This window comes from Erinaceus europaeus, chromosome X (genome assembly GCF_950295315.1).
Source record: "Erinaceus europaeus chromosome X, mEriEur2.1, whole genome shotgun sequence".
NCBI lineage: Eukaryota > Metazoa > Chordata > Mammalia > Eulipotyphla > Erinaceidae > Erinaceus > Erinaceus europaeus.
The window spans coordinates 115492047-115517228 of record NC_080185.1 but is presented as its reverse complement, the minus strand read 5'-3'; the positions used below and the strand labels follow the sequence as shown (position 1 = coordinate 115517228).

The 25182-nt window shown below is 41.7% G+C and overlaps 2 protein-coding genes across 5 annotated transcripts in view; both read left to right on the top strand.

Moving 5' to 3' along the window:
* The window catches only part of MBTPS2 (membrane bound transcription factor peptidase, site 2), a 62843-nt gene that overhangs the window by 22541 nt on the left and 15120 nt on the right, over positions 1 to 25182 (top strand). For all 4 annotated transcript variants that reach the window (XR_009547493.1, XM_007538964.3, XM_060182883.1 and 1 more), the window contains 3 exons: positions 78 to 205; positions 17696 to 17814; positions 19717 to 19897. Coding sequence is in view for 3 of the 4 variants with exons in the window: in XM_007538964.3 (XP_007539026.1) it covers positions 78 to 205; positions 17696 to 17814; positions 19717 to 19897 (428 nt within the window). In the remaining variant the exon portion in view is untranslated. The remainder of the gene's footprint in view (positions 1 to 77; positions 206 to 17695; positions 17815 to 19716; positions 19898 to 25182) is intronic.
* Positions 7742 to 10311, top strand: YY2 (YY2 transcription factor). Its single transcript, XM_007539038.3, has one exon. It carries the CDS (start codon positions 8261 to 8263, stop codon positions 9470 to 9472), a length of 1212 nt encoding a protein of 403 aa, XP_007539100.1. The 5' UTR covers positions 7742 to 8260; the 3' UTR covers positions 9473 to 10311.

The window sequence follows — 25182 nt, the reverse complement described above, 5'->3', positions numbered from 1 at the left end:
TTTTATGACTGTAAGTATTATTCATTTAACAAATGCAATAGTCATAGTAAATTTCTTTTTCTTACATGATTTTTTAGGGAACAGGTTCGATTCAATGGCTTTGGGGTTTTCCTCTTCATTATTTATCCTGGAGCATTTGTCGATTTGTTCACAACTCATTTGCAACTTATATCACCAGTTCAACAGCTAAGGATATTTTGTGCAGGTAAGAAGCTTATATATGTATATCTTTTACTCATCTGTTTGTTGCTAGTAATTCTATACAAAGTACTGAATTATAAATGGCATCTTGTGGTTGGTAGATTTAGTTTATAAGACTCTTAAGTCAAAAGTGGTAGAGCCAGTATTGGAGGATCATGTGGAGAAGCAGAGAAAAATCATTTATATTTCATTAAGAATAGTATTAAGAGGGGGTTGGGCAGTAGCGCAGCAGGTTAAGCGCACATGGCACAAAGCTCAAGGACCAGCATAAGGATCCCGGTTTGAGCCCCCAACTCCCCACCTGTAGGGGAGTCGCTTCACAAGCAGTGAAGCAGGTCTGCTGGTGTCTGTCTTTCTCTCCCCCACTCTGTCTTCCCTTCCTCTCTCCATTTCTCTCTGTCCTATCTAACAACGACAAAATCAATAACAACAACAATAATAACTACAACAACAATAAAAAGGGCAACAAAATGGAAAATAAATAAGTATTAAAAATATTTTTTAAAAATAACCACAACGACGATAAACAACAGAGGCAACAAAAGGTGGGGCAGGGAGAAGCCTCCAAGAAAGAAAGGAAGGAAAGAAGAGTATTAAGTATTAGGGGAAAATGAGAAGAATATTTTAACTACACCATAACCTGCAGCTACAAACTATGAAGAATATAAACTTAGTTAAAATATAGTGAAATTTGGGCACGGGTAGATAGCATAATGGTTATGCAAAGAAACTCTCCAGTCAGGCTCCAGGTTCAATGCCCAAACCACCATAAACCAGAACTAAGCAGCAATACACACACACACACACACACACACACAGTGAAATTTGCATGGACTCAAGGGAGAACATGAATCAACTGTGATAAAAATTTTAAAAGGCAGAGTTAGTTGAAAAGATTAATTTGTTTTTGTAGAAAACAAAATAGTGATACGAATGCATTTAAACTTATGTAGAAAGCTTTGAATCATTTTATAATGTTTTTTTTTTTTTATATATTACCTTTTCTACTTTGGAAATACCTACAATAATTCATAAACATCCTATTCAGCTTAACCAAAAGTAAATAAATAAATAAAAATAAAAGTCAAAGATAGAGAACAGAGTAGGCCAAATGCATGGGGAGCTCTAGCATTGCCATGATTCAGTAAGAGACAAACAGTAGGGATGTATAGCATGCAGGGAAAGCATTCTGGAAAAGACTGCCATGTGGACAAAATTAACACAAACATATCCAGCACAGTCCTGCACTTCTTTAAATGGCACAACTGAGGCTAATCAATATGGAGTAAAATATCTCCATCAGAGGGGCTGGACTGTGGCTCACCTTGGTAGAGTGCACGCTTTACATTGCACACGGATCTGGGTTCAGGCCCTTAGTCCCCCACCTGTAGGGGAGAAGCTTCATGAGCAATGAAATAGTGCTGCAGATTTCTCTCTCCCCTTCTACCTCCACCTTCCTTCTCAATTTCTCTCTATCTTAAATAACGGAATAAAATTAAAACGCACACAGAAATCTCAAGCTGATTGTGAACATAATAGAAGCAACAAAAAACTGAAGACAAAAAGTAATAAGTTAACAGGACGTCTGGATCATAATACTAGAAAGAAAAAATGTGCAAAATGTATTTTAAAAGTCACTAATTTGAAAGGATATGTCCACCCCCTGTGTTCGTAGCAGCACTGTGTACAATAGCCAAAAATATGAAATCTACTTGAATGGTGACTGTACAAAGGAACTATAGAATACATATTCAGTGGAATAGTGCTTGCCCACTGAAAAAGATGAAATCTTGCATGGAACTTGAAGTTACTATGCTAAGAAAAATAAGTAGAAAAATGAAAGATGGTTACCAGGTGGTTTCACTCATGTGGAATATAAGTAAAACTAATAACAAAACTCTTGGGCTGTGATAACTATGCGGTTATTGGAGAAGATGGGGAGTGGTGAGGGATGACTAGATGGTGTTTTTGATAATGGCACTGCAGCTTTGACAGGTGCGGTCAGTCTTATACATGCACAGATATGAAACTATACCCCTGAAACTACATAATACTGTAAACCAATGTTAAATCAATAGTAAGGAAGAAAAATAATCAGTAGAATTTAAAAAGTCTACTTTAAATAAAATGGTCCTATTTACATTAATTACAGCAAGAATTACAATTTCTAGTCTTAAAATTCTCATGACATTCTATAAGAGCTGTTGGGTTTCTCTAACATTTATCAGTCAAAACAATGGTTTGCTGTGTTTTTTTTTTCCTCTTGTGTCCTATACACAGTATTATGCTTTATAGAGTTTATTTAAATCTCCAGTTGGGGTAGGGACTGGAAGATGACTCATCTAGTAGAATGCATCATGTGGGAACACCATGAATAGCACGGTGGGGGTGGTGTTCAAGGAAAGTGGAGTGACACTGCTATCTGTGCTGTCTTTCCTGTCTTCCCCCCTCACACCAAAATGAAAAATTTGGACTGGGGAGGCCACTCAGCTGTGACATCATACAAGGGTTCATTTCCCAGCAGAGCATAAAAAAAAAATAAAAGTAAGGGGGGTTGGCAGTGACATACCTAGCTAAGCACACATAGTACCATGCACAAGGACCAGACTTCAAGACCCCCACTCCCCAGCTGCAGTAGGGATGCTTCACAAGCAGTGAAGCAGGTTTACAGATGTCTTTCTCCCTCTCTATCAAAAATAAAAAAGGAGAGGAACAAAAAAAGTCTCAAAGCAAAACCTTTTGGCATAATTGCTTCTATTAAACATATATTGCTATTGTTTTTAAATTATTTGAATACATATCTAATACATATGGACTGGGGAGACAGCATAATGATTATGCAGAAAGACTTTTGTGCCTGAGGCTCTGAGGTCCCAAGTTTAATCCCCTGCACCACCATATGCCAGAGTTGAGCAGTGCTCTGGTTAAACAGAAAAATAAATAGTAATTTGTGTAAAAGCGTACCTCCTGAAATGATAGATAATACTCCTTAAGATCATTAAGTAATCAATCAGATAGGAGACTATTGAAGACAGTGGCAATAATAACTCATTGCTTAGAAGATACTGAATAATTGCTTGCTCAAACAAGAAAATACAGTAAGCCTTTATAATCTAACTAGTGAAATAGCCAATATCATTGGTGTCTATGGCCAGAACACCCCTGATTCCAACAGAGAATAATTTTACACTCTATGTAAGTTGAGATACAAATTGATGGTTTCAAACATAGCATTAAAAATAAGAATGTTGGGGAGTCGGGCGGTAGTGCAGTGGGTTAAGCGTAGGTGGCACAAAGCGCAAGGACCCGCATAAGGATCCCTGTTCCAGCCACCTGCGGGGGAGTCACTTCACAAGCGGTGAAACAGGTCTGCAGGTGTCTTATCTTTGCTCTCCCCCTCTGTCTTCCCCTCCTCTCTCCATTTTTCTCTGTCCTATCCAACAACAACAACATCAATAACAACAACAATAACTACAACAATAAAACAAGGGCAACAAAAAGGGAATGGATAAATATTTTTTTTTAATTTTTTTAAATGAGTCGGGTGGTAGCGCAGTGGGTTAAGTGCACATAGTGTAAAGCGCAAGGACCAGCATAAGGATCCTGGGTGGAGCCCCCAGCTTCCCACCTACAGGGAAGTCGCTTCACAAGCGGTGAAGCAGGTCTGCAGGTGTCTAGCTTTCTCTCCCCCTCTCTGTTTTCCCCTCCTCTCTCGATTTCTCTCTGTCCTATCCAACAACAACGGCATCTATAACAACAACAATAATAACTACAACAAGGGCAACAAAGGGAGGAAAATAGCCTCCAGGAGCAGTGGATTCGTGGTGCAGGCACCAAGCCCCAGCAATAACCCTGGAGACCAAAAAATAATAATAAAAAATAAAAACCCTCACAAAATTTTAAAAAATAAGAATGTCATGTGGAATTGTACCCCTCTTATCCTATGGTCTTGTCAATATTTCCATTTTATAAATAATTTTTTTAAAAAAGAATGTCTGCTGGGGAGATAGCATATTGGTTATACAAAAGACTTTCATGCCTGGGGCTCCAAGGTCTCAGGTTCAATCCCCAGTACCACCATACACTAGAACGAGTAGTGCTCTGACCTCTCCCTCTGTATATTTCTCTCTTTACTTCTCTCTCATTAAAATAAAAATAAATAAAATATTTTTTAAAAATAAGAATGTCTAGGCAGAGGAGGTAGCGTAATAGTCATGCAAAAAGACTCATTACGAAGCCTTGAAGGTCCTAGGTTCAATCCCAGGCATCACTATAAATCAGAGCGGAGCAGTGCTCTAATGAAAAAAAAAATTGATTTTTCCAGAAATTGATTTGATAAGTTTTCAGCAGTTTTAAAATATATGTTATATGTGTGCAAATTAGAAAATCGTATGCACCCCACCTGCAGTGGGTCTGCTTTATGAGTAGTGAAGCAGATCTGCAGGTATCTAGCTTTCTCTCTCCCTCTCTATTTCTCCCTCCCCACTCAATTTCTCTCTGTCCTATCTAATAAAATGGAAAAAAGTGGCTAAAAAAAAAAGAAAATCGTATGCATATATACACTTACTTTTTTCTAGAATTACCTTTCTTTTTTAATATTTTGTTATTGTCTTTATTTATTTATTGGATAAACACAGCCAAAAATTGAGAAGGGAGAGGGAGAGAGACACCTGCAGCCCTGCTTCACCACTTGCAAAGTTTTCCCACTGCAGGTGGGGACCAAGGACTCGAACCCAGGTCCTTGCACATTGTAATGTGCACTCAACCAGGTGTGCCACAGCCTGGCACCTACACACTTATTCACACATATACAGATATAAATAAATCACTGAAAAGATTTAAATAGTCTTTCTACTATACTTGATTTCAATACATTAATTAGAATTTTATGGTAATTTCTTACCCAAAGCAAATAAAAATAATCCAGTTCCAACAGCATTCTAATAAAGATTATGTTTATCCTCATTAAAAAATAAAGAAACTGGGAGTTGGGCGGTAGCTACCGCAAGGACCAGCATAAGAATCCCGGTTCGAGCCCTCGACTACCCACCTACAAGGGAGTCGCTTCACAGGCGGTGAAGCAGGTCTGCAGGTGTCTATCTTTCTCTCCACCTCTCTGTCTTCCCTTCCTCTCTCCATTTCTCTCTGTCATATCTAACAATGATGACATCAGTAACTACAACAATAATAACTACAACAACAATAAAAAACAACAAGGGCAACAAAAGGGAAATAAATAAATATTTAAAAATAAACCACCTAGAGTTAATATATGAAAAAAATAAGAGAGTTGATGAATGTTTTAGTTAAAGATATGGAGTGGGAATGGAATTCAGTAGTAGAGCTCCTGCTTCCCATATATGAGGCCCAGAGTGAATCCCTGCACCTCATAAACAAAGAAATGGATGATGAAAAAGCAAAGAAATGTACAGTGGACTTGCCTGCTAGATGTCCCAGGTTCAATCCCCAGCACCAATAGTCAAAGCTAAATGGAGAGAGACTTTGGTGTGTGTTAAAAAATAAAAAAATCAGTCAGTGAGGGTGGGGAGATAGCATAACGGTTATGTGAAAAAACTCATGCCTAAGGCTCCAAGGTCCCAAGTTCAATTCTCACCACCATAGGCAGAGCTGAGTAGTGCTCTGGTAATAATGATAATGATAGTAATATTAAAATAAACTAAAAAAGAGAATATACATGTAAATGCTAGACACACATAATGCCTGAGACTATCATAGTGAAAACATGAACATAGAACAAAGAAAACAGAAAAAAGGAAAATTTAAAGTCAAATGCCTTGTTAATACATGTGAAATAAGCTGCCATCTAGCCATACCCTTAATTTGGAGAAAATGCACCCCAAATTTGAGGTGTATAAAAATATACCGCTATTGCACCAAAGTAAAGGATTCCGGAGGTGGAGGAAGTTTCTGGTCCTGGTGTATGATGGTGGAGAAAAACCTAGGGGGTTAGAGTGTGTTTTGCAGAAAATTGCGGTGGTATTTTGTTTTGTTTTGTTTTGTTTTGTTTTACCAGAGCACTGCTCAGCTCTGGCTTGTGGTGGTACGGGGGATTGGAAACTCAGGCATGAGTCTCTTTGCATAACCATTATGCTATTTACCCCCGCCTGAAAGCTGAGAACTTTTACACATGTACCAACAACTGTATTTCATTTTTACTATAAACCCACTAATCCCCCCAATAAGGAAAATATAAAAATAAATGATCCATCTAGGATACTTTATGCATCTTGGTCAGTTTCTCTGCAAGTTTACCTAATTGTTTATATACCTGATATTTAAGAAAAATATGCATTTAAAAAAGATCTTTTTAAAAAAAGTATTTGGGGCCGGGTGGTAACACACCTGGCTGAGTGCAGGGACCGAGGTTCAAGCCCCCGTCCCCACCTGCAGGGGAAAAGCTTCACTAGTGGTGAAGCAGTGCTGCAGGTATCTCTCTCTTTCCTTCTCTATCTCCTCTTCCCCTCTCAATTTCTGGCTATCAAATAAATAAAAATAATAATAAATTAAAATATATACTTTAATAAAAAGTAAAAGATTTAGAGTAACATCAACAGAATATACCTTGCAAAAATGAACAGAAAATGTATCTAAAGCATTAAGAAAGGGATCAGTTAATTTTTTTATTGTTGTTGTAGTTGTTGATGTCGTCGTTGTTAGATAGGACAGAGAGAAATCGAGAGCGATAGGGAAGACAGAGTGGGGGAGAAAGACACCTGCAGACCTCCTTCACCGCCGGTGAAGCGACTCCCCTGCATGTGGGGAGCCAGGGGCTCGAACTGGGATCCTTACGCCCATCCTTGCGCTTCGCGCCATATGCGCTTAACCCGCTGCGCTACCGCCCAACTCCCTGGATCAATTAATTATAAAGCAGTATAAACCACTATAAAAACTTAACGGTTGTGAGTCTTACTATATGAAGCAGCAAAGCATCAAAACAAGACTGGGAAAAAAAGAAAAATGTAATAGAAAAGAACCATCGTAATGTCTCTGTGAATGACCCATAAGAAAAAGAATGTACCTGCTTTGCCACGCTCACACTTACGTTAGAGTCCTGCCTTCACGACAGTGGTAACAGCTTCCCTACCTTGGTCTTTGCCTCTCTGTCTCTGTCTTCAAAAAAAAAAAAAATCGATTTTGAGCAAGGAATCCCTGGCGATGACCAAAAATTACTCCTTAGTGAGTGCAAAGAGGAAAGTTAGTGGTAGAGCAAGGACTTGCTTGCCTGACCCCAGGTTCAAGCCCTGCACCGGTTTATGCCAGAGATGGGCGGTGTGCTCTAGTCGTTTCTTTCTCATCAATTTATTCTTTCCTTCTTTCTCGTGAAAATAATGAAGTCTAAGAAAATTGAGTACAGTCATAGTTAAAGTAGAAATAGCTGGGAGACAGTAAAGTAGTTCCCTAGGATAGTGTGTGACCCACGTTTGAGCCCGACCCCCCTGCCACATTAGAAGAAGCTGTGATCTGTTTCCCTCTGTGTCTGTATCTTAAAAAATAATAACTGGATAATTTTTAATAGCATAGCACTTAGAAATATTAAGCAACGCGACAAGTAATGCCACTGTTAACTGTCACTTAAAGTATTATGAACGCTCTAAATACAGGATAGTCCATGTAAATCAAACACTGGAAAAGACTCATAAATATTAGAAAGAAATGCCCTGCCTCTCAATAACTGACATACCTGAAATCAGGAGATGACTTGGATGAGAAAACCAACAAAAATGAAATTCAAAATTGCGGCTGCTGGCAGGCGGATTGAAAGTCCGCTAGCTCGGGCATTGGGCGGAGCACAGAGGCAGGGGAACAGGGGTACGTCTGGGCGGCGCGTGGCGGCATAGCCCCAGGAAGTGATTGAGTGGGGGTGAGCAGAGCGCATGCGTGGTGCCCGGAAGCACCCGCGCCTTCCTCCTGTGTCACGTCATTGCCACCTCAGTTGGTTGCTGTGGGCCCCGCACTTCCGCTGGAGTGTCTCACGCGCTGGCAGCTTTACCTTCCCCGAACTTCTGTGAGCCAGAGGCCACCACCAATCCTGCCAATCATGGCCTCAAACGAAGCTATTTATGATTCCATCGAGAACTCAGAGGTGCCTGCCAACTTACTGACCCTGCACCAGATCCACCTGGAAGCCATTCCTGTGGAGACCATGGCCATGGAGACGCTCGAGGAGTACCACGACTTCAGTGGCAGTTGGATCCACGGCGGCCACCACCACCCGCCCCTTATTGCGATGCAGCCGCTCGTGAATAACAACCTGAGCCACGGAGACCACGACCAGGAGATGATTGTGCTGCAGACGCAGGAGGAGGTGGTGGGCTACAACGACTCCGACAGCCCGCTGTCTGGCTGCAACCTGGAGAGCGGGGTGGCCGTGCCGCCAGCCGACGACGCCTACTACCAGCAAACCATGGCGTCCCTGTTGGGCTCGGCGTCCTCATCCACGCCCACCTCACCCACCTCGGCCTCTAGCTCCTCCTGGGCCCCATCCTCCAACCCCGAGTGCGCCCAGAAGTGCAGCCAGAGGAGCCACAGTGAGGCCCACGGGCAAAGCGACAACAACAAGCCCAGCACTGTTCAGTGGGGGCTGAAGCAGATGAAGATCAAGACCCCGGAGGGCGAGTTCAGTATCACCGTGTGGCCGGACGGCAACAACAACAAAAACAACAATGACGGTGTCAACAACAACAAGGACGACAACGAAGACAAGGACAACAACATCAACAACGGTGATGCCAAGCGCCCACCGAGCTCCCCTCCTGATTATTCTGAATACATGAGGGGAAAGAAGCTTCCACCCGGAGGAATACCTGGCATCGACCTCTCCGACCCCAAGCAGCTGGCGGAATTCACCAGGATGAAGCCCAGGAAAGCCAAGGAGGGCACCCCTCGCACCGTCGCCTGCCCACATAAAGGCTGCGAGAAGATGTTCCACGATAATTCGGCCATGCGGAAGCACTTGCACACCCACGGCCCCCGCGTGCACGTCTGCGCCGAGTGCGGCAAAGCCTTTGTGGAGAGCTCCAAGTTAAAGCGCCATCAGCTGGTCCATTCCGGGGAGAAGCCCTTCCAATGCACCTTTGAAGGCTGCGGGAAACGCTTTTCCCTCGATTTCAACCTGCGTACCCATGTCCGGATCCACACTGGGGACAGACCATTTATGTGTCCTTTTGATAATTGTAATAGAAGGTTTGCTCAATCTACCAACCTGAAATCTCATATCTTAACACATACTAGAAAGAAAAATAGCCATTAAAAAGGGGAGGGAGAGAAGTCCCTTCTCAAACCTGGAGAATATCTTCCTGGAGTATGCTTAAAAATTGATTTGTCTATGTAGTTTCCAAAAAAAAAGTTCTAGGTATGTGATGGCCCTGTTTTGTTAAGAGTAGTAAAACTACTGGTAAAATTGTTTTTAAAAGTTAACATGTCTTACCTTGCTCTATAATAGCACTTGAAAATATGGTGTTTTGTAAAATTTGGTTCCAGTAACAGGATAACACATGCACCTCTCATCAAAAGACAGTTCCTTATGCAGCAGTGCCAAAACCAAGACTGATATTCGCATTCTTTTAATTATGGACTTCACCTGTTGAATACAATTTTTAAGAACTTTTGGGGGGTTATATGTTCATGTTTATGCTTTTAGGGATATGTTTAATAACTGTGCTTTTCTGGCGGTTGGTGGCTTATTTTGTGGAAGATTTGCTTGAAAAGAATGAGTGACTGCATACATACATGAAGTGTAATTTCTGGTTAAAATAGTTATATGAGTTTTCTTTACTATCTTGACTTTGGCTATACTTATTGATGTTAATAGATTTTATATCACTATTTTGGCTGTGCAATGTACTGTTGAATATTAGATATGAGTCAATACTACTAGTTTAAAACTATTTTAGTCATTTTTATTCCCCCCAAATACTATGAGATAACGTTGTAAACTGTTTTCTTGGCCTTTCCACCTAGTGGTGCTCAGTTGTCAATGTATTGTGTAGGTGTTGGGCTTTTAACACTTGCTGTTTATACCTAATGTCATATAAAAAGCAAAAATAAAGTTCCTGTTTCAAAGAAAAAAAAAGTCTTATTGCATAGATAAATACATTACCTAGAAAACGGAGAAAGGGGGTGGGGGAGAATGCTACTGGTATCCTGTGGGAAGAGGCCACAGATCCTGCTAAATAGCCTATAGTGTATAAGGCAGTCCCCATAGCAGAATTACCTGGCCCCAAATTCAAATAGTGCCACTGTCAAGAACCCCCGCTCCAGAAAATAATAAAAGCTTCAACAGGGATTTGGTTGGTGCACTTATAAATAAATCATTAGTGGACATGCTGTTGCTGAAATGAAGGGAGTGTGTGTGTTCTGCCACTTAGCCACTGTGGACAGATCTGCAGCCTATAGGGATGATCTGGCATCCCTGACGAGAGCTGGGAAAATCCAGGAGTTGGTGCTGCTGTGTGTGTCCCTGACTGTTATTTAGATGGGAAATGGTTTGACTGACTGGTAGCATCATCTTGGTAAGGAAGGAACTGTGAGGGTATGTCTAGGCGATCTTGGTGGACTATTCCATCCTAAGGAGTTGTTGGGGGCCAGTGGGGTAGCTGGATTTAGCACATGACTTGGGTGGCATGTAATCGTGGGGATTGTTTACTTAGTTATTTAGTTAGTTTCTTTATTGGGGATTGACATTTTACATTCAACAGTAAATGCAATAGTTTGTACATGCATAACATTTCTCAGTTTTCCACATAACAGTGGGGATTGTTTATTTTGTGAGGTTGTGTTGGGACTAGCAGGTAGGGCAGGGTATGTGCTATGACTATATTTCTAAATTAGTTTGACTACAGTAAATTCAAGTGGATCAAACAACTAGCACAGGAATTTTTTTTGTTAGTTTTGATTTTACTTTTTTCCTCCCCACAACCCGTCTTCCAACTTCAGTATCACTTTATTGAGGAGATACTGATTTTTGCCTTTCAGATGAAAGCATTGCAAAAAATACAGGCAAGTGTCTGGGGAACTGACTCAGTGGGTAGAATGCTTGAAATACTTGAGTTCCTCCAGTTTTAATTTTTTATTTATTTATTTTTACTAGAGCACTGCTCAGCTCTGGTTTATAGTGGTACTTTTTAGTGAGCATGAAAGAATGTAGAAGCCCAAACATAATTAAGGGAATAGCAATCAAGACATAAAGAGATTTTACTTTTATTTTTTTTCCTTTTTACCACAGCACTGCTCAGCGCTGGCTTATGGTGGTGCAGGAGATTAAATAAGATTTTACTTTTTGCCTAGCAGATGACAATGTCTGAAGTTAGAGAATCTATACTCTTATGAGAATATAAACTAATGCAAACTCATTGGTTAATTTTAAGGACTACCCAGCAAATCCACTCCTATGTAATTTTCCATACCCTCACAGACACAGACTTAATTACATACATAATGTGAGCAAAGCTGTTGCAGCATTGCGTGAAAATTTTAAAAGGAGCCTTATAGACAATTATGTGTGTATATATTGGGCTGTAGGAAATGTCGTGTCGAATTTTTTTTCCTAAGCAAAAATGCATCATGAGTTTTCTGACAGCCATATATATGCACATATATGTGTGTGTGTGTGCACGCATGTATGATCTGTAGTGAATATAAAAAATGAGATGTGAATATGCAGATAAGAAAAGTGCAAAATAATTGAGTGATAAAACAAACATAGTTCCTGATAGTTTGATGCTATGTGTGTATTGGGGCTGGGGAGATAACATAAATGGTTATACAAAAGGACTTTCATTCCTGGGGCTCCAAGATCCTAAGTTCAGTATCTAGAACCACCCTAAGTTGTTGCTGAGCTGTGTTCTAGTTACCAAAAACAAAACAAACAAACAAAAAAAAACCTCTTTGGAGGCTGTTGGTGACTCAGCAGATAGAGCACTAGATTTATATACTTAAGACCAGATTCAGTACCCAGAACTATATATGCTGGAGTGATGCGCTGTTGTCATTAAGAAAGTAAATACTATGGGGGGCAGGGGAGACAGCATAATCATTCTGCAAAAGACTCTTATGCCTGAGCCTCTAAAATCCCAGGTTCAATCCCCAGCACCACCATAAACCAGAGCTAAGCCATCCTCTGGTTTTTGTCTCTGCGTATATGTCTGTCTGTCTATCTATCTTTCTTTCATTAAAAGGTAAAATAGGGGAGTCAGGCGGTAGCACAGCGGCTTAAGCGCACATGGTGCGAAACACAAGGACCGTCGTAAGGATCCCGGTTTGAGCTCCCGGCTCCTCACCAGCAGTTGAGTCACTTCACAAGCGGTGAAGCAGGTCTGCTGGTGTCTATTTTTCTCTCCCCATCTCTGCCTTCCCCTCCTCTCTCCATTTCTCTCTGTCCTATCCAACAACGACGACATCAATAACAACAATAATAATTACAACAATAAAAAGGGGCAACAAAAGGGGGAAAAAGCAAAAAAAAATCTTTAAAAAAGTACAGTGTTATGTAATCTATGTGAAATAACGTGATAAATAAAAAAAAGAAAAGATAAAATAGGGGGGCCAGGCGGTAGCGCACCGGGTTAAGCACACATAGTGCGAAGTGCCAGGACCCGCGCAAGGATCCCGGTTTGAGATCCCGGCTTCCCACCTGGAGGGGGGCTTGCTTTGCAGGCAGTGAAGCAGATCTGAAGGTGTCTTTCCCCTATCTGTCTTCCCTTCCTCTCTCAATTTCTCTCTGCCCTATCCATCAACAATAACAGCAACAACAACAATAACAGCAACAACTATGAAAAAGATGGCCACCAGGAGCAGTGGATTCATAGTGCAGGCACCAAGCCCCATCGATAACCCTGGAGGTAATAATAGTAATAATAATAATAATAATTTTAAAATAAAGATAAGGGAGTCGGGCAGTAGCGTAGCCGCTTAAGCGCACTTGGCACAAAACTCAAGGACCAGCATAAGGATTCCAGTTGGAGCCCCCGACTCCTTATGTGCAGGGGAGTCACTTCACAGGCGGTGACGCAGGTCTGCAGGTGTCTGTCTTCTTCTCCCCCTCTCTGTCTTCCCCTCCTTTCTCCATTTCTCTCTGTCCTAACAACGACGACATCAATAACAATAATAACTATAACAACAATGAAAAACAAGGGCAAAAAAAGGGAAAATAAATATAAAAAATAAAGATAAAATAAGTAAATTAGTGTTTTCTTTTTTTTTTTTTTAAGGTAAAAGATGTAGTGGACTGTACAATTTGCCGTGTGTAAGGACCAGGGTTCAAAGTACACCTCAGGGGGGAAGCTTCACCAGTGGTGAATCAGAATGCAGGTGTTTTTGTTGTTGTTGTTTTGTGTTTTTGGTTTATTTTTCTACCAGAGCACTTGCTCAATTTCTGCTTATGGTGGTGCTGGGGATTGAATTTGGGACCTTTGGTCCCTCTGGTGTAAAAATCTTTTTGCATAACCATTATGTTATCTCCCCTGCCCCTTTCTCCCTATCTTCCCCTCCCCTCTCAATTTCCCTCTGTCCTATCATGTATAAGAAAAAATAAATTAGATAAATGAATAAGAGATCTCTGTATAGTATAAAAAAGATTATCAGTATATTCTAGGTCAGACTTGCTATGGATATATCTAAAATTTGACAATCATACCTGTGCAAAAATAAATTAAGGGGCAGAGTGGTGGTGCACCTAGTAGAACACACACAATACTACACACAAGGACCTGGATTTAAGCCCTCACTGCCCACCTATAGGTGGGAGGCTTTACTAGTGGTGAAGCAGTACTGTAGGTGTCTTTCCCTTCCCCATCTCAATTTTTCTCTGTCCCATTAAATAAATAAATAGGGGGGCTGGGCAGTAGTGCAGCAGGTTAAGCGCATGTGGCGCAAAGCACAAGGACCACCATTAGGATCCCAGTTGGAGCCCCCAGCTCCCCACCTGCAGGGGTGTTGCTTCACAAGAGGTGAAGCAGGTCTGCAGGTGTCTTTCTCTCCCCCTCTCTGTCTTCCCCTTCTCTCACGACTTCTCTCTGTCCTATCAGACAGAGCAATAACAACAACAATGATAATAACGATAAACAACAAGGGCAACAAAAGGGAAAAAATGGCCTCTAGGAGCAGTGGGTTCATAGTGCAGGCACTGAGCCCCAGCAATAACCCTGGAGGCAAAAAAATGCAAATAAATAAATAAAGTGGACGGGGAGGTGTCGCAGTGGATGGGGCACTGGCCTCTCTTCTTGGGGTCCTGAGCACATGTACCAGAGTGATGTTTGGTTCTTTCTCTCCTATCTTTTCTCATGAATCAATAAATAAAATTTAAGTACATAAATAAATATTAAAAAATGAAGACCATTTTTTCCCTCCAGAGGGGCTCGGTGCCAGCACTATTTATCCACTGCACCTAGCGGTCATTTTTTTCCATTTTATTGGATAGGACAGAGAGAAATTGAGAGGGATGGGGAAATAGAGAGGGAGAGAGAAGATAGACACCTACAGACCTAAACTTCACCACCTGTGAGCCACCCCACAGGTGTGGAGCTGGGGGCTGAACCGGGATCCTGCGCGGATCCTTGCGCTTGGTACTATGTGCACTTTAACTGGGTGAGCCACCACCCAGCTCCCAAGACTTTCCTTTTTTTTTTTTTTGCTTCCAGGGTTATTGCTGGGGCTCGATGCCTGCACCACGAATCCACTGCTCCTGGAGACTGTTTTCCCTTTTTGTTACCCTTGTTATTTTATCATTGTTGTGGCTATTATTGTTGTTGTTATTGATGTCCTTGTTGTTGGATAGGACAGAGAAATGGAGAGAGGAGGGGAAGACAGAGAGGGGAAGAGAAAGATAGACACCTGCAGACCTGCTTCACCGCTAGTGAGGAGACCCCCCCCCTTGAGGAGCCGGGGGCTCGAACCGGAATCCTTAGGCCAGTCCTTGCATCACACCATGTGTGCTTAAGCTGCTGCACTACCTCCCGAAACCCCCCCCCCCTTTTTTTTTAACTGCTGCCAGGGTTATCGCTGGGACTCAGTGCTGGTACTAGGAATTCACTATTGGGGCGGCCATTCCCCAGCCCCAATGCCCCAGTTTTGTTGTTGTTGTTGTTGTTGTTGTTGTTGTTTCTTTCTAATTATTATTAGATAGGACACAGAGAAATTCAGAAAGGATGGCAAGATAGAAAGACGGAGAGAATGTCAGGCACGTGCAGACCTGATTTCACTGCTCCTAAAACAGACCTCCCTGCAGTTGAGAAGCGCAGACTCAAACCTGGGTCCCTGCGTTTGGTAAAATGTGTGCTTAACCAGGTAGCCACTGCTGGCCGGGAAGAAGACAATCTTATAGTGTGAAATGATAGATGGAACATATATTAGCTATTATCTGTTGCTGTGATGGCTAAAAATAACTGTCTTAAACTCTAATAAAACATTCAAAATGTAGATAATTCTGCACCGATGGTAATGCTGTGGTTTGGGGGCTTGTTCTTTCTGTCTTGCTAACTCAACTAATCTCACTGTGCAGCCTCTGTGTCCAGACTCTGGCTTAGTTCTATAATAGCTACATTCTAGGCAGTAGGACTGGAGTGCCCCCATTGCTCCCACTCATATCCTATTGGCTAAAATAGTTTTATGACTTTATTCACCTTCCTGCAAATTGGAAGAAAAGTCTTTAAACTATTTTTATCTCATTATAGCACTTTGATTCTCAGCCACTGACAGTGTTACTCTCTTGAGGATGCCAGGATATGTAGAGTGAGGGGCTTTTTTTTTTTTTTTAACTTGGGTTATTGCTGGGGCTCGGTGCCTGCACTACGAATCCACTACTCCTGAAGCCATTTTTTTTTAACAGAACAGAGAGAAATTGAGAGGGATGGGGAAGGAGAAAGACAGATACCTACAGATCTGCTTCACTGCTTGTGAAGCGACTCCCTGCAGGTGGTGAGCAGGGGGCTTGAACTGGGACCCTTGCGCAGGTCCTATGTGCAATTAACCAGTTGTGCCACCGCCCGACCCCCATAAATTTATTCTTAAAGCAATCTCTTTTCCCAAGTGCCATTTGGATTTCCATACCACAATTGAGTGAGGATGTTTTTCATTTCATCTTAATTTTTATTTGGATAGTTTTGAAATCCTTTTTTTATTTTTATTATTTAAATAATAAAACCAGGCTACCTGGTTGAGCACACATTTTACCAAACGCAAGGACCCAGGTTTGAGTCCGTGCTTCTCAACTGCAGGGAGGTCTGCTTTAGGAGCAGTGAAATCAGGTCTGCATGTGCCTGACTTTCTCTCTTTCTATCTTGCCTTTTGTTGCCCTTGTTGTTGTAGTTATTATTGTTGTTGATGTCGTTGTTGGATAGGACAGAGAGAAATGGAGAGAGGAGGGTAAGACAGGGGGAGAGAAAGACACCTGCAGACCTGCTTCACCGCCTGTGAAGCAACTCCCCTACAGGTGGGGAGCTGGGGGCTCGAACTGGGATCCTTAAGCCAGTCCTTGTGCTTGAAATCCCTTTCCAATATTAAAACTTTGTTTAAATTAATCTGAAGGTTTACTGAAAAAGAGTCTAGTAAGCAGAAAATATTTCTGTTGCTGTTTCATGTTATCAGAGAGAGAGAGAAAGAATATAATAGAGGGGGCCGGGCGGTGGCACCGGGTTAAGCACACTAGTATGATAACATGAAACACAAGGACCGGTGCAAGGATCCCAGTTCAAGCCCCGGCTCCTCGCCTGCAGGTGGGGGGGTTGCTTCACAGGTGTTGAAGTAGGTCTTCAAGTGTCTTGTCTTTCTCTCTCTCTATCTTCCCCTCCTCTCTCAGTTTCTCTCTGTCTTGTCCAATAAAAATGAAAAAAAAAAAAAAAGGCTGCCAGGAGCAGTGGATTACAGGCATCAAGCCCTGGAGGGCAAAAAAAAGAGAGAGAATAGGGAGTCGGGCAGTAGCGCAGTGGGTTAAGCGCAGGTGGCGCAAAGCGCAAGGACCGGCATAAGGATCCTGGTTTGAGCCCCGGGATCCCCACCTGCAGGTTGCTTCACAGGCGGTGAAGCAGGTCTGCAGGTGTCTATCTTTCTCTCCCCCTCTCTGTCTTCCCTTCCTGTCTCCATTTCTCTCTGTCCTATCCAACAACAACAACATCAATCATAACTACAACAATAAAACAACAAGGGCAACAAAAGGGAATAAATAATAAATACTTTTTTAAAAAGAGAGAGAATATAATATAGATTCAATTAGCATTAAATTACATTAACATGAAGTCCTCTTCATATGGTATTAACATGCTCATTGTGGATTGCAGTATCTAAAATGGAAGATGCCTCTCACTGAACATCTTTTTGCTGTACTAATAATTAAATGTGTCGGCTTTGCAGCTTGTTCTGATTACCATACTCATTTATCAGAATGCCCAGGTGTTATGAAGTCCAAATACTGTTATCATTCCTGCCCCTGCTGTACTTACAGGTTTTTTTGTGTTTTTTTTTTTTTCGCTCTTTCTTTCAGGTATCTGGCATAACTTCATCCTTGCACTCCTGGGCATTTTAGCCCTTGTTCTGCTCCCTGTAATTCTCTTGCCATTTTACTACACTGGAGTTGGGGTACTTATCACTGAAGTGGCTGAGGTAAATGATGGTTTACTTGGATCATTTTTTTCTTATTTTATTTTTTCCACCAGCATTATTGCTGGGGATTGGTACCTGCATTATGATTCCATGCTCCCAGTGACCTTTTCTTCTTTCTTTCTACATTTTTTTCTTTCTTTATTTCCCTCATAGAAACAGAGAACAAGAGAGGGAAAGGAAGAGAAAGAGAGACACCTGCAGCTCTGATCCACCACTCATAAACCTTCCAGGGCTTGAACCTGAGTCCTCACGTAGTAACGTCTATGCTCTACTGGAGGCACCACCACCTACCACCTACCTGGAACATTCTTTTACCAGACTTCTCAATGTAATACTTAGAATTCTAGATCAAGAACTTTTATTCAAGGACAGGGAGAATAGTATAATGGCTATGCAAAAGATTTTCATGCCTGAGGCTCTGAAGTCACAAATTCAGTCTTCAATCCTCAGCACCACCATAAGCCAGAGCTAAGCAGTACTCTGGTTAAAAAAAAAAAAATACACAAAATGCTGATTTCCTCATAAAGTAAGTACTGTAGTCCTTTCAACTAGAACAAATAGTTTCATGAAACACATTGATTTTTTTTTTTTATCCCCTAACCAGAGCACTGTTCAGCTCTGGCTTATGGTGGTGGGTGCTGGGGATTAAACTTGACCTCTGGTGCCTCCAGCATGACAGTCTGTTGTGTAAACCACTGGAAACAAACTGAGTTTTTTTAAAGTACTGAAGTAGGAACAGTACAGTGGCACAGCTGATAGAGCACACATATTACCATAAACAAGGGGTTGAGTTCAATCCCCTGGTCCCCACCTGCATGGGGGAAGCTTCACAAGCAGGTGTCTCTCCTCACCCTCAGTTTTTCTCTGTCAAATGAAAGAAAAGGAAAAAATTGCCACTGGGAGCAGTAGATTTGTTGTCCAGGCCTCAAGCCACAGCAGTAACCCTTGTGGCAATAAAAAAAATTAAAAATAAATATAAATATTGAAAATGGGGAGTTGGGTGGTAGCGCAGCAGGTTAAGCGCACATGGCACCAAGCTCAAGGACCGGCCTAAGGATCCCAGTTCGAGCCCCCGGCTCCCCACCTGCAGGGGAGTCGCTTCACAGGCGGTGAAGCAGGTCTGCAGGTGTCTCTCTTTCTCTCCCCTCTTTGTCTTCCCCTCCTCTCTCTATTTCTCTCTGTCCTATCCAACAATGACGACATCAGCAACAACAATAGTAACTACAACAATAAAACAACAAGGGCAGCAAAAGGGAAAATAAAAATATATGTATTGAAAATGGGTTCTGTTCTGAGTCACAAAGATAGTAACTACATGTTGTTTGTGGATAAAATATGTGATTATTTATTGTTATGCCTTGCTTTGAATCAAATGTTTTTACTCCAAGGAAGTAAAAAAAGAGTGACATAGACTAGCCTGTCAGAATATTTGGTAGGTATTTAAGCCACTGTTTTCAACTGTGGTAACTATTATAGTGACCTCAATGCTGTGGAAACTGGCTCACAGACTCATTGTGCTAACAGCATTGATGGCAAGTTTGGGACATGCTTCGATGAGAATGTATTTCACTCAGGATATAGGAGAAGGAAGGCATACCATTGACTACTTTCCCTCTAAAAATGTAATATAACTGTGAGAGAAATTTCTTCTTTTAAATCTTAATTAGTTGGCAGGTTGGGTTTTTATTTTTTCCTGTTGTGAAAAATTCAAAATATAGATGAGGGAACAGTAACTCTCAATTGTTGGGTTTCCTTTTGTTGATCTTCCAGGACTGTACATGTTGCATTAAAATCTGGATTATTGCCTGCACTGTTCAAAATACTCTAATTAATTCAGTGCCTTTAACTGCTGCCTTCTCCATTTGCATACATTATCTCATTTGCTTTTGCCATCTTCTGAAGGACTCACCTGCCATTGGACCTAGAGGTCTTTTTGTGGGAGACCTTGTCACTCACATTCAGGATTGTCCTGTAACTAATGTGCAAGACTGGAATGAATGTCTAGATACCATTACCTATGAGCCCCAAATTGGTTACTGTATAAGTGCGTCAACTTTGCAGCAGCTAAGCTTCCCAGTCAGAGGTATGTATATTTTCTCAGTATAATAAAACGCTTCAAGCAACTGAACCGACCAGTTCTTAGACTGTGCCTATGGATTTATTGTGTTCTAGTTTCTTTAAAGCAAATCAGTAACAATAATTGTCCCAAAGTAATGTACTCTATTCTTAGTAGGTTGGATACTAATATGTACATTCTCTATTATATATTGCTGTTGAACTTCTAACTAATCTCATAGCATATTTGACTATTGAATTCTTTCTGCATTTTGACAAAACTTGTGTTAAGTTGTCATCCATGTTCAATCACAGCCAACTGGCATGTCCAAAGCTATTTGGAGTAGAGTTACTTCATGTGGTGCACAACCAGAGGAAGATACTTTGGCCTCTGAATATGCCTTGAAGTCAGATCTTTTATTCTGTGTAACAGATAAAACAAGATTATTCTCATAAGTTTCCAAATGTATTCTGACTTTTTTTTTCAGCTATGAAAGGCTAGTCTGCCATTTCTTTCTTTATAGGGAACCCAGGTTATTTGAAAATATTAGAAAATCATAAATTATACATGAAGTCAAGAAATGCCCGGGAGACATATCCTCATCTCCTGGGCTTTAGGAAATACAACATCAAGAATAACTAATATACTGTGTGTAACTGTGGCAAAGTGGTAAGACAAAGGCTATATTCCATGTATGACCCATTTAAAGACTCTTATTGAAAAAATATTTTTTCAGATATACATAAACATCAGGGAAATAAGACTGGCAAGATAGCTCATCTGGGAAGGTTCTGCTTTGTCGTGCACATGACACAGGTTTCAGCCCAGATCCCACTGCATCAGGGGAAGCTTTGGTGGTGTGGTGTGTCTCTTCTCTTTCTCTCTCCCTTTCTCTCTCCCTCTCCCTCTCCCTCTCCCTCTCTCTCTCCATCTTTCCATCTCTCTGTCTAAAAAAGTCATCCTAGAATAGAGAGGCCTTGGCTGCAGAAAGAAAAACTAGTAAAGAAAACTGCAAGGGGGCTAGGCAGTGACGCACCTGGTAGAGCACACACATTAGAATGCAAAAGGACCTGAATTCAAGCCCACAGTCCCCACCTGCCAGGGGGAAGCTTTACCAGTAGTGAAGCAGTGCTGCAGGTGTCTCTCTCCTTCCCTCTGAATTTCTCTGTCTCTATATTTAAAAAAAGTCACAGGGAGTGGTGGGTTTGTTTACAGGCACCAAGTCCCAGTGATAACCCTGATGGAAAAAATTACAAAAAAGAGGATAATATAAATGAAATCTCATATATCCTTCCTCCTGCTTCAGCGCCTATAAATATTTTGCCAGTCTTTGTTTTTTTTCACTCAAATAATCTACTTATGGGGAGTGCAATTTTTTTCTTTTATCATTTTACTGGGAGAAGTAATGGTTTATAGTACAGTTGTCAACACATAGGTACAATTCTTTATCTCCCCGTGATAGGTGTCTACAAAGCATTCTTACCCCCAACTTGGGTCCTTTTCTACCATCATATACCAGGACCCCAAAGCCCCCAGTCCCCAGAGTCCTTTGGTTTGGTGCAATACACCAAATAAAGTCAAAATTTTACTTTGTATTTTTCCCTTTTCATCCTTGTTTCTTAAATTCTGCCTATGAGTGAGAACATCTAGTATGCATCCTTCTCTTTTTGGCTTAGAATTAACATGATTCCTTCAGGCTCCATCAAGGTGAGATGAAGGCGATGACTTCATTATTTATTTTTAAAGATTTCTTTTATTATTATTATTATTCTCTTTTGTTGCTCTTGTTTATTGTAGTTATTGTTGTTGTTGCTGTCATTGTTGTTGGATAGGACAGAGAAATCAAGAGAGGAGGGGAAGACAGAGTGGGCAAGAAAGATAGACATCTACAGACCTGCTTCACCACCTGTGAAGTGACTCCCCTGCAGGTGGGGAGCCAGGGGCTTGAACCGGGATCCTTAAGCTGGTCCTTGCGCTTTGCTCCATGTGCCCTTAACCTACTGCCCAGCTCATGACTTCATTATTTCTAACAGCTGAGTAGTATTCCATTATGTATATATACCCCATTTTCTTAGACTCTCATCTGTTTTTGGACATCTGGGTTGCTTCCAAAGGGGAGATATTTTAAAACATATCCAGGGGAATCATATCTTTTTTGTACATAAGCAAGAGCATATGAGCATATCTTTAATAGATGATACCTTCGTTGTCAAGATCTAATTATATATATATATATATTTTTTTTTTTTTTTTGCCTCCAGGGTTATTGCTGGAGCTTGGTGCCTGCACCATGAATCCTTCACTCCTAAAAGCAATTTTTTCCCCTTTTGTTGCCCTTATTGTTTTATTGTTATTGTGGTTATCATTATTGTCATCATTGATGTCATTGTTGTTGGACAGGACAGAGAGAAATTGAAAGGAGGAGAAGACAGAGAGGGGCAGAGAAAGACACCTACAGACCTGTTTCACTGCTTGGGAAGTGACCTCCCTGCAGGTGGGGAGCCGGGGGCTCGAACCGGGATCCTTGTGCTGATCCTTGCACTTTGCGCCAAGTGTGCTTAACCAGCTGCGCTACCACCCAACCCCCCTTAGCTACTTTCTCAGCCTATAGATGACTATTTATTTTTTTATTTATTTATTTTCCCTTTTGTTGCCCTTGTTTTTATTGTTGTAGTTATTATTGATATCGTTGTTGTTGGATAGGACAGAGAGAAATGGAGAGAGGAGGGGAAGTCAGAGAGGGGGAAAGAAAGACACCTGGGAGTCTGGCAGTAGCGCAGCGGGTTAAGCAGGTTGCAGAGCTCAAGGACCAGTATAAAGATCCTGGTTCCAGCCCCCAGATCCCCACCTGCAGGGGAGTCACTTCACAGGCAGCGAAGCAGGTCTGCAGGTGTCTGTCTTTCTCTCCCCATCTCTGTCTTCTCCTCCTCTGTCCATTTCTCTCTGTCCTATCCAACAACGATGACGATATCAACAACAATAATAACAACTACAACAAGGGCAACAAAAGGAAATAAATAAATATATATTTTTAAAAAGATAGACATCTGCAGACCTGCTTCACCGCCTGTGAAGCAACTCCCCTGCAGATGGGAAGCCAGGGGCTCGAACCGGGGTCCTTGCACATCGCACCACCTGCGCTTAACCTAGATGACTTTTTATTTAATTATTGGATAGAGACAGAGAGAAATCAAGAAAGGAGGGGGAGGTAGAGAGGAAAAGAGATACCTACAGCCCTCTTCACCACTTGTGACGCTCTCCTCCTGCAGATGGGGACCAGTGTCATAAACACAATCCTTCCATACTGTAATGTGTGTGCTTAACCAGATAAGCCACTGCCTGACCCCTAGATGGCTTTTTAAACATAAACACAGTGTCATCCCAATAAACACCGTTAATAATAATAATGCTGGGGGTTGGGCGGTAGCGCAGAAGGTTAGGCATATGTGGCGCAAAGCAGCAAAGACCGGCGTAGGGATCCGGTTTGAGCCCCCGGCTCCCCACCTGTAAGGGGGTTCGCTTCACAGGTGGTGAGGCGGGTCTGCAGGTGTCTGTCTTTCTTTTGAATTTTTTTAATATTTATTCCCTTTTGTTGCCTTTGTTGTTTTTTTAATTGTTGTAGTTACTACTGTTGTTGTTATTGATGTCGTCGTTGTTGGATAGGACAGAGAGAAATGGAGAGAGGAGGGGAAGACAGAGAGGGGGAGAGAAAGATAGACACCTGCAGACCTGCTTCACCGCCTGTGAAGCGATTTCCCTGCAGGTGGGGAGCCGGAGGCTTGAACCGAGGTCCTTACACCGGTCCTTGCGCTTTGGGCCACCTGCGCTTAACCCGCTGTGCTACCGCCTACTCCCAGGTGTCTGTCTTTCTCTCCCCCTCTGTCTTCCCCTCCTCTCTCCTTTTCTCTCTGTCCTGTCCAGCAACGACGACATCAGTAACAATAATAATAATCACAACAACGATAGAACAACAAGGGCAACAAAAAGGATAAAAAACACATGGCCTCCAGGAGCAGTGGATTCGTGGTGCAGGCACGAGCCCCAGCAATAACCCTGGAGGCAATATAATAATAATAATTCCTAACACCTAGTTAATATTCAGTTTCCCAAGTTATCTTTTTATTTTTTATTGAATAGAAACAGCCAGAAATCGAGAGGGAAGCGGATGGTAGAGAAGGAAGAGAGACAGAGAGACACCTGCCACACTGCTTTACCACTTGCAAAGTGGGGACTGGGGGCTTGAACCCAGGTCCTTGAGCATTGTAACATATGCACTCAACCAGGTGCACCACCACCCAGCCCTCTACCCCTGACTTACATTTAACTTATTGGACTGTATGTATAATAGAGCACGAGACTTACATGCCGGAATTCTACAGGCCCCAGATGAAATTCCCTGCATGACCACTGCTGAGCATTGATTGCTCTAGCCTGTCTGTCTCTCACCCCCTCTCTTTCTTTCTCTTTATACTGAAAGTAATATTTAGGTCAAAAAAAGTGTCATTTGCTTATTAAAGAAACTAAGTCGGGTGGTAGCGCATCGGGTTATGCGCAGGTGGCGCAAAGTGCAGGGACCGGCACCAGGATCCCGGTTCGAGTCCCCCACTTCACAAGCAGTGAAGCAGGTCTGCAGGTGTCTTTCTCTCCCCCCTCTGTCTTCCCCTCCTCTCTCCATTTCTCTCTGTCCTATCCAACAACAACAACATCAATAATAATAATAATAATAACTACAACAGTAAAACAACAAGGGCAACAAAAGGGAAAATAAATAAATAAATATAAAAAATGTTTAAAAAGAAACTTAAGTTGCTTGCTTTGCTGAAATTCCCAAATTACAGCTATGCCGGGCTATGGCTATATAAATCTAGAACTTAAAAAAAATGATAAGCCAAAAAATATCAGGTTTACCTCTCACAGGAAAACAAAAATATTGTAGTCTTTATTGAAAATGTCTGCATGTCAGGAAGTCCTTAATCTTGTCAGGGCAGCTGCAGCCATGGATTTATGTTCTGGTCAGGAAAATCACCATAGGGAGGAGCAGGGGCACAGAGCTCGAAGATTCCTGCTAGCCCAGGGGCCAAATCCAATGTCAGCAGATGTATTTGATTTGGCGTGCACAATATTTTTTTTCAATTTTAATTGACTGCCTACATTTAAATTCTAAAGGTTTTACAGGAGGATCCAAATTTCTATTTCTCAGGGAATAGAATGGAAGATTTGTTCATTTGGACTCCAAGTTGAATGGCCTGGTTGTTAACCCTTAGAACAGGGTATATATTTTCCGATTCACCACAGTCCCTACCCTTTCCTGT

Coding starts and splice junctions, on each gene's coding strand:
- YY2 (XM_007539038.3), top strand. CDS start 8,261: ATGGCCTCAAACGAAGCTATTTATGATTCCATCGAGAACTCAGAGGTG.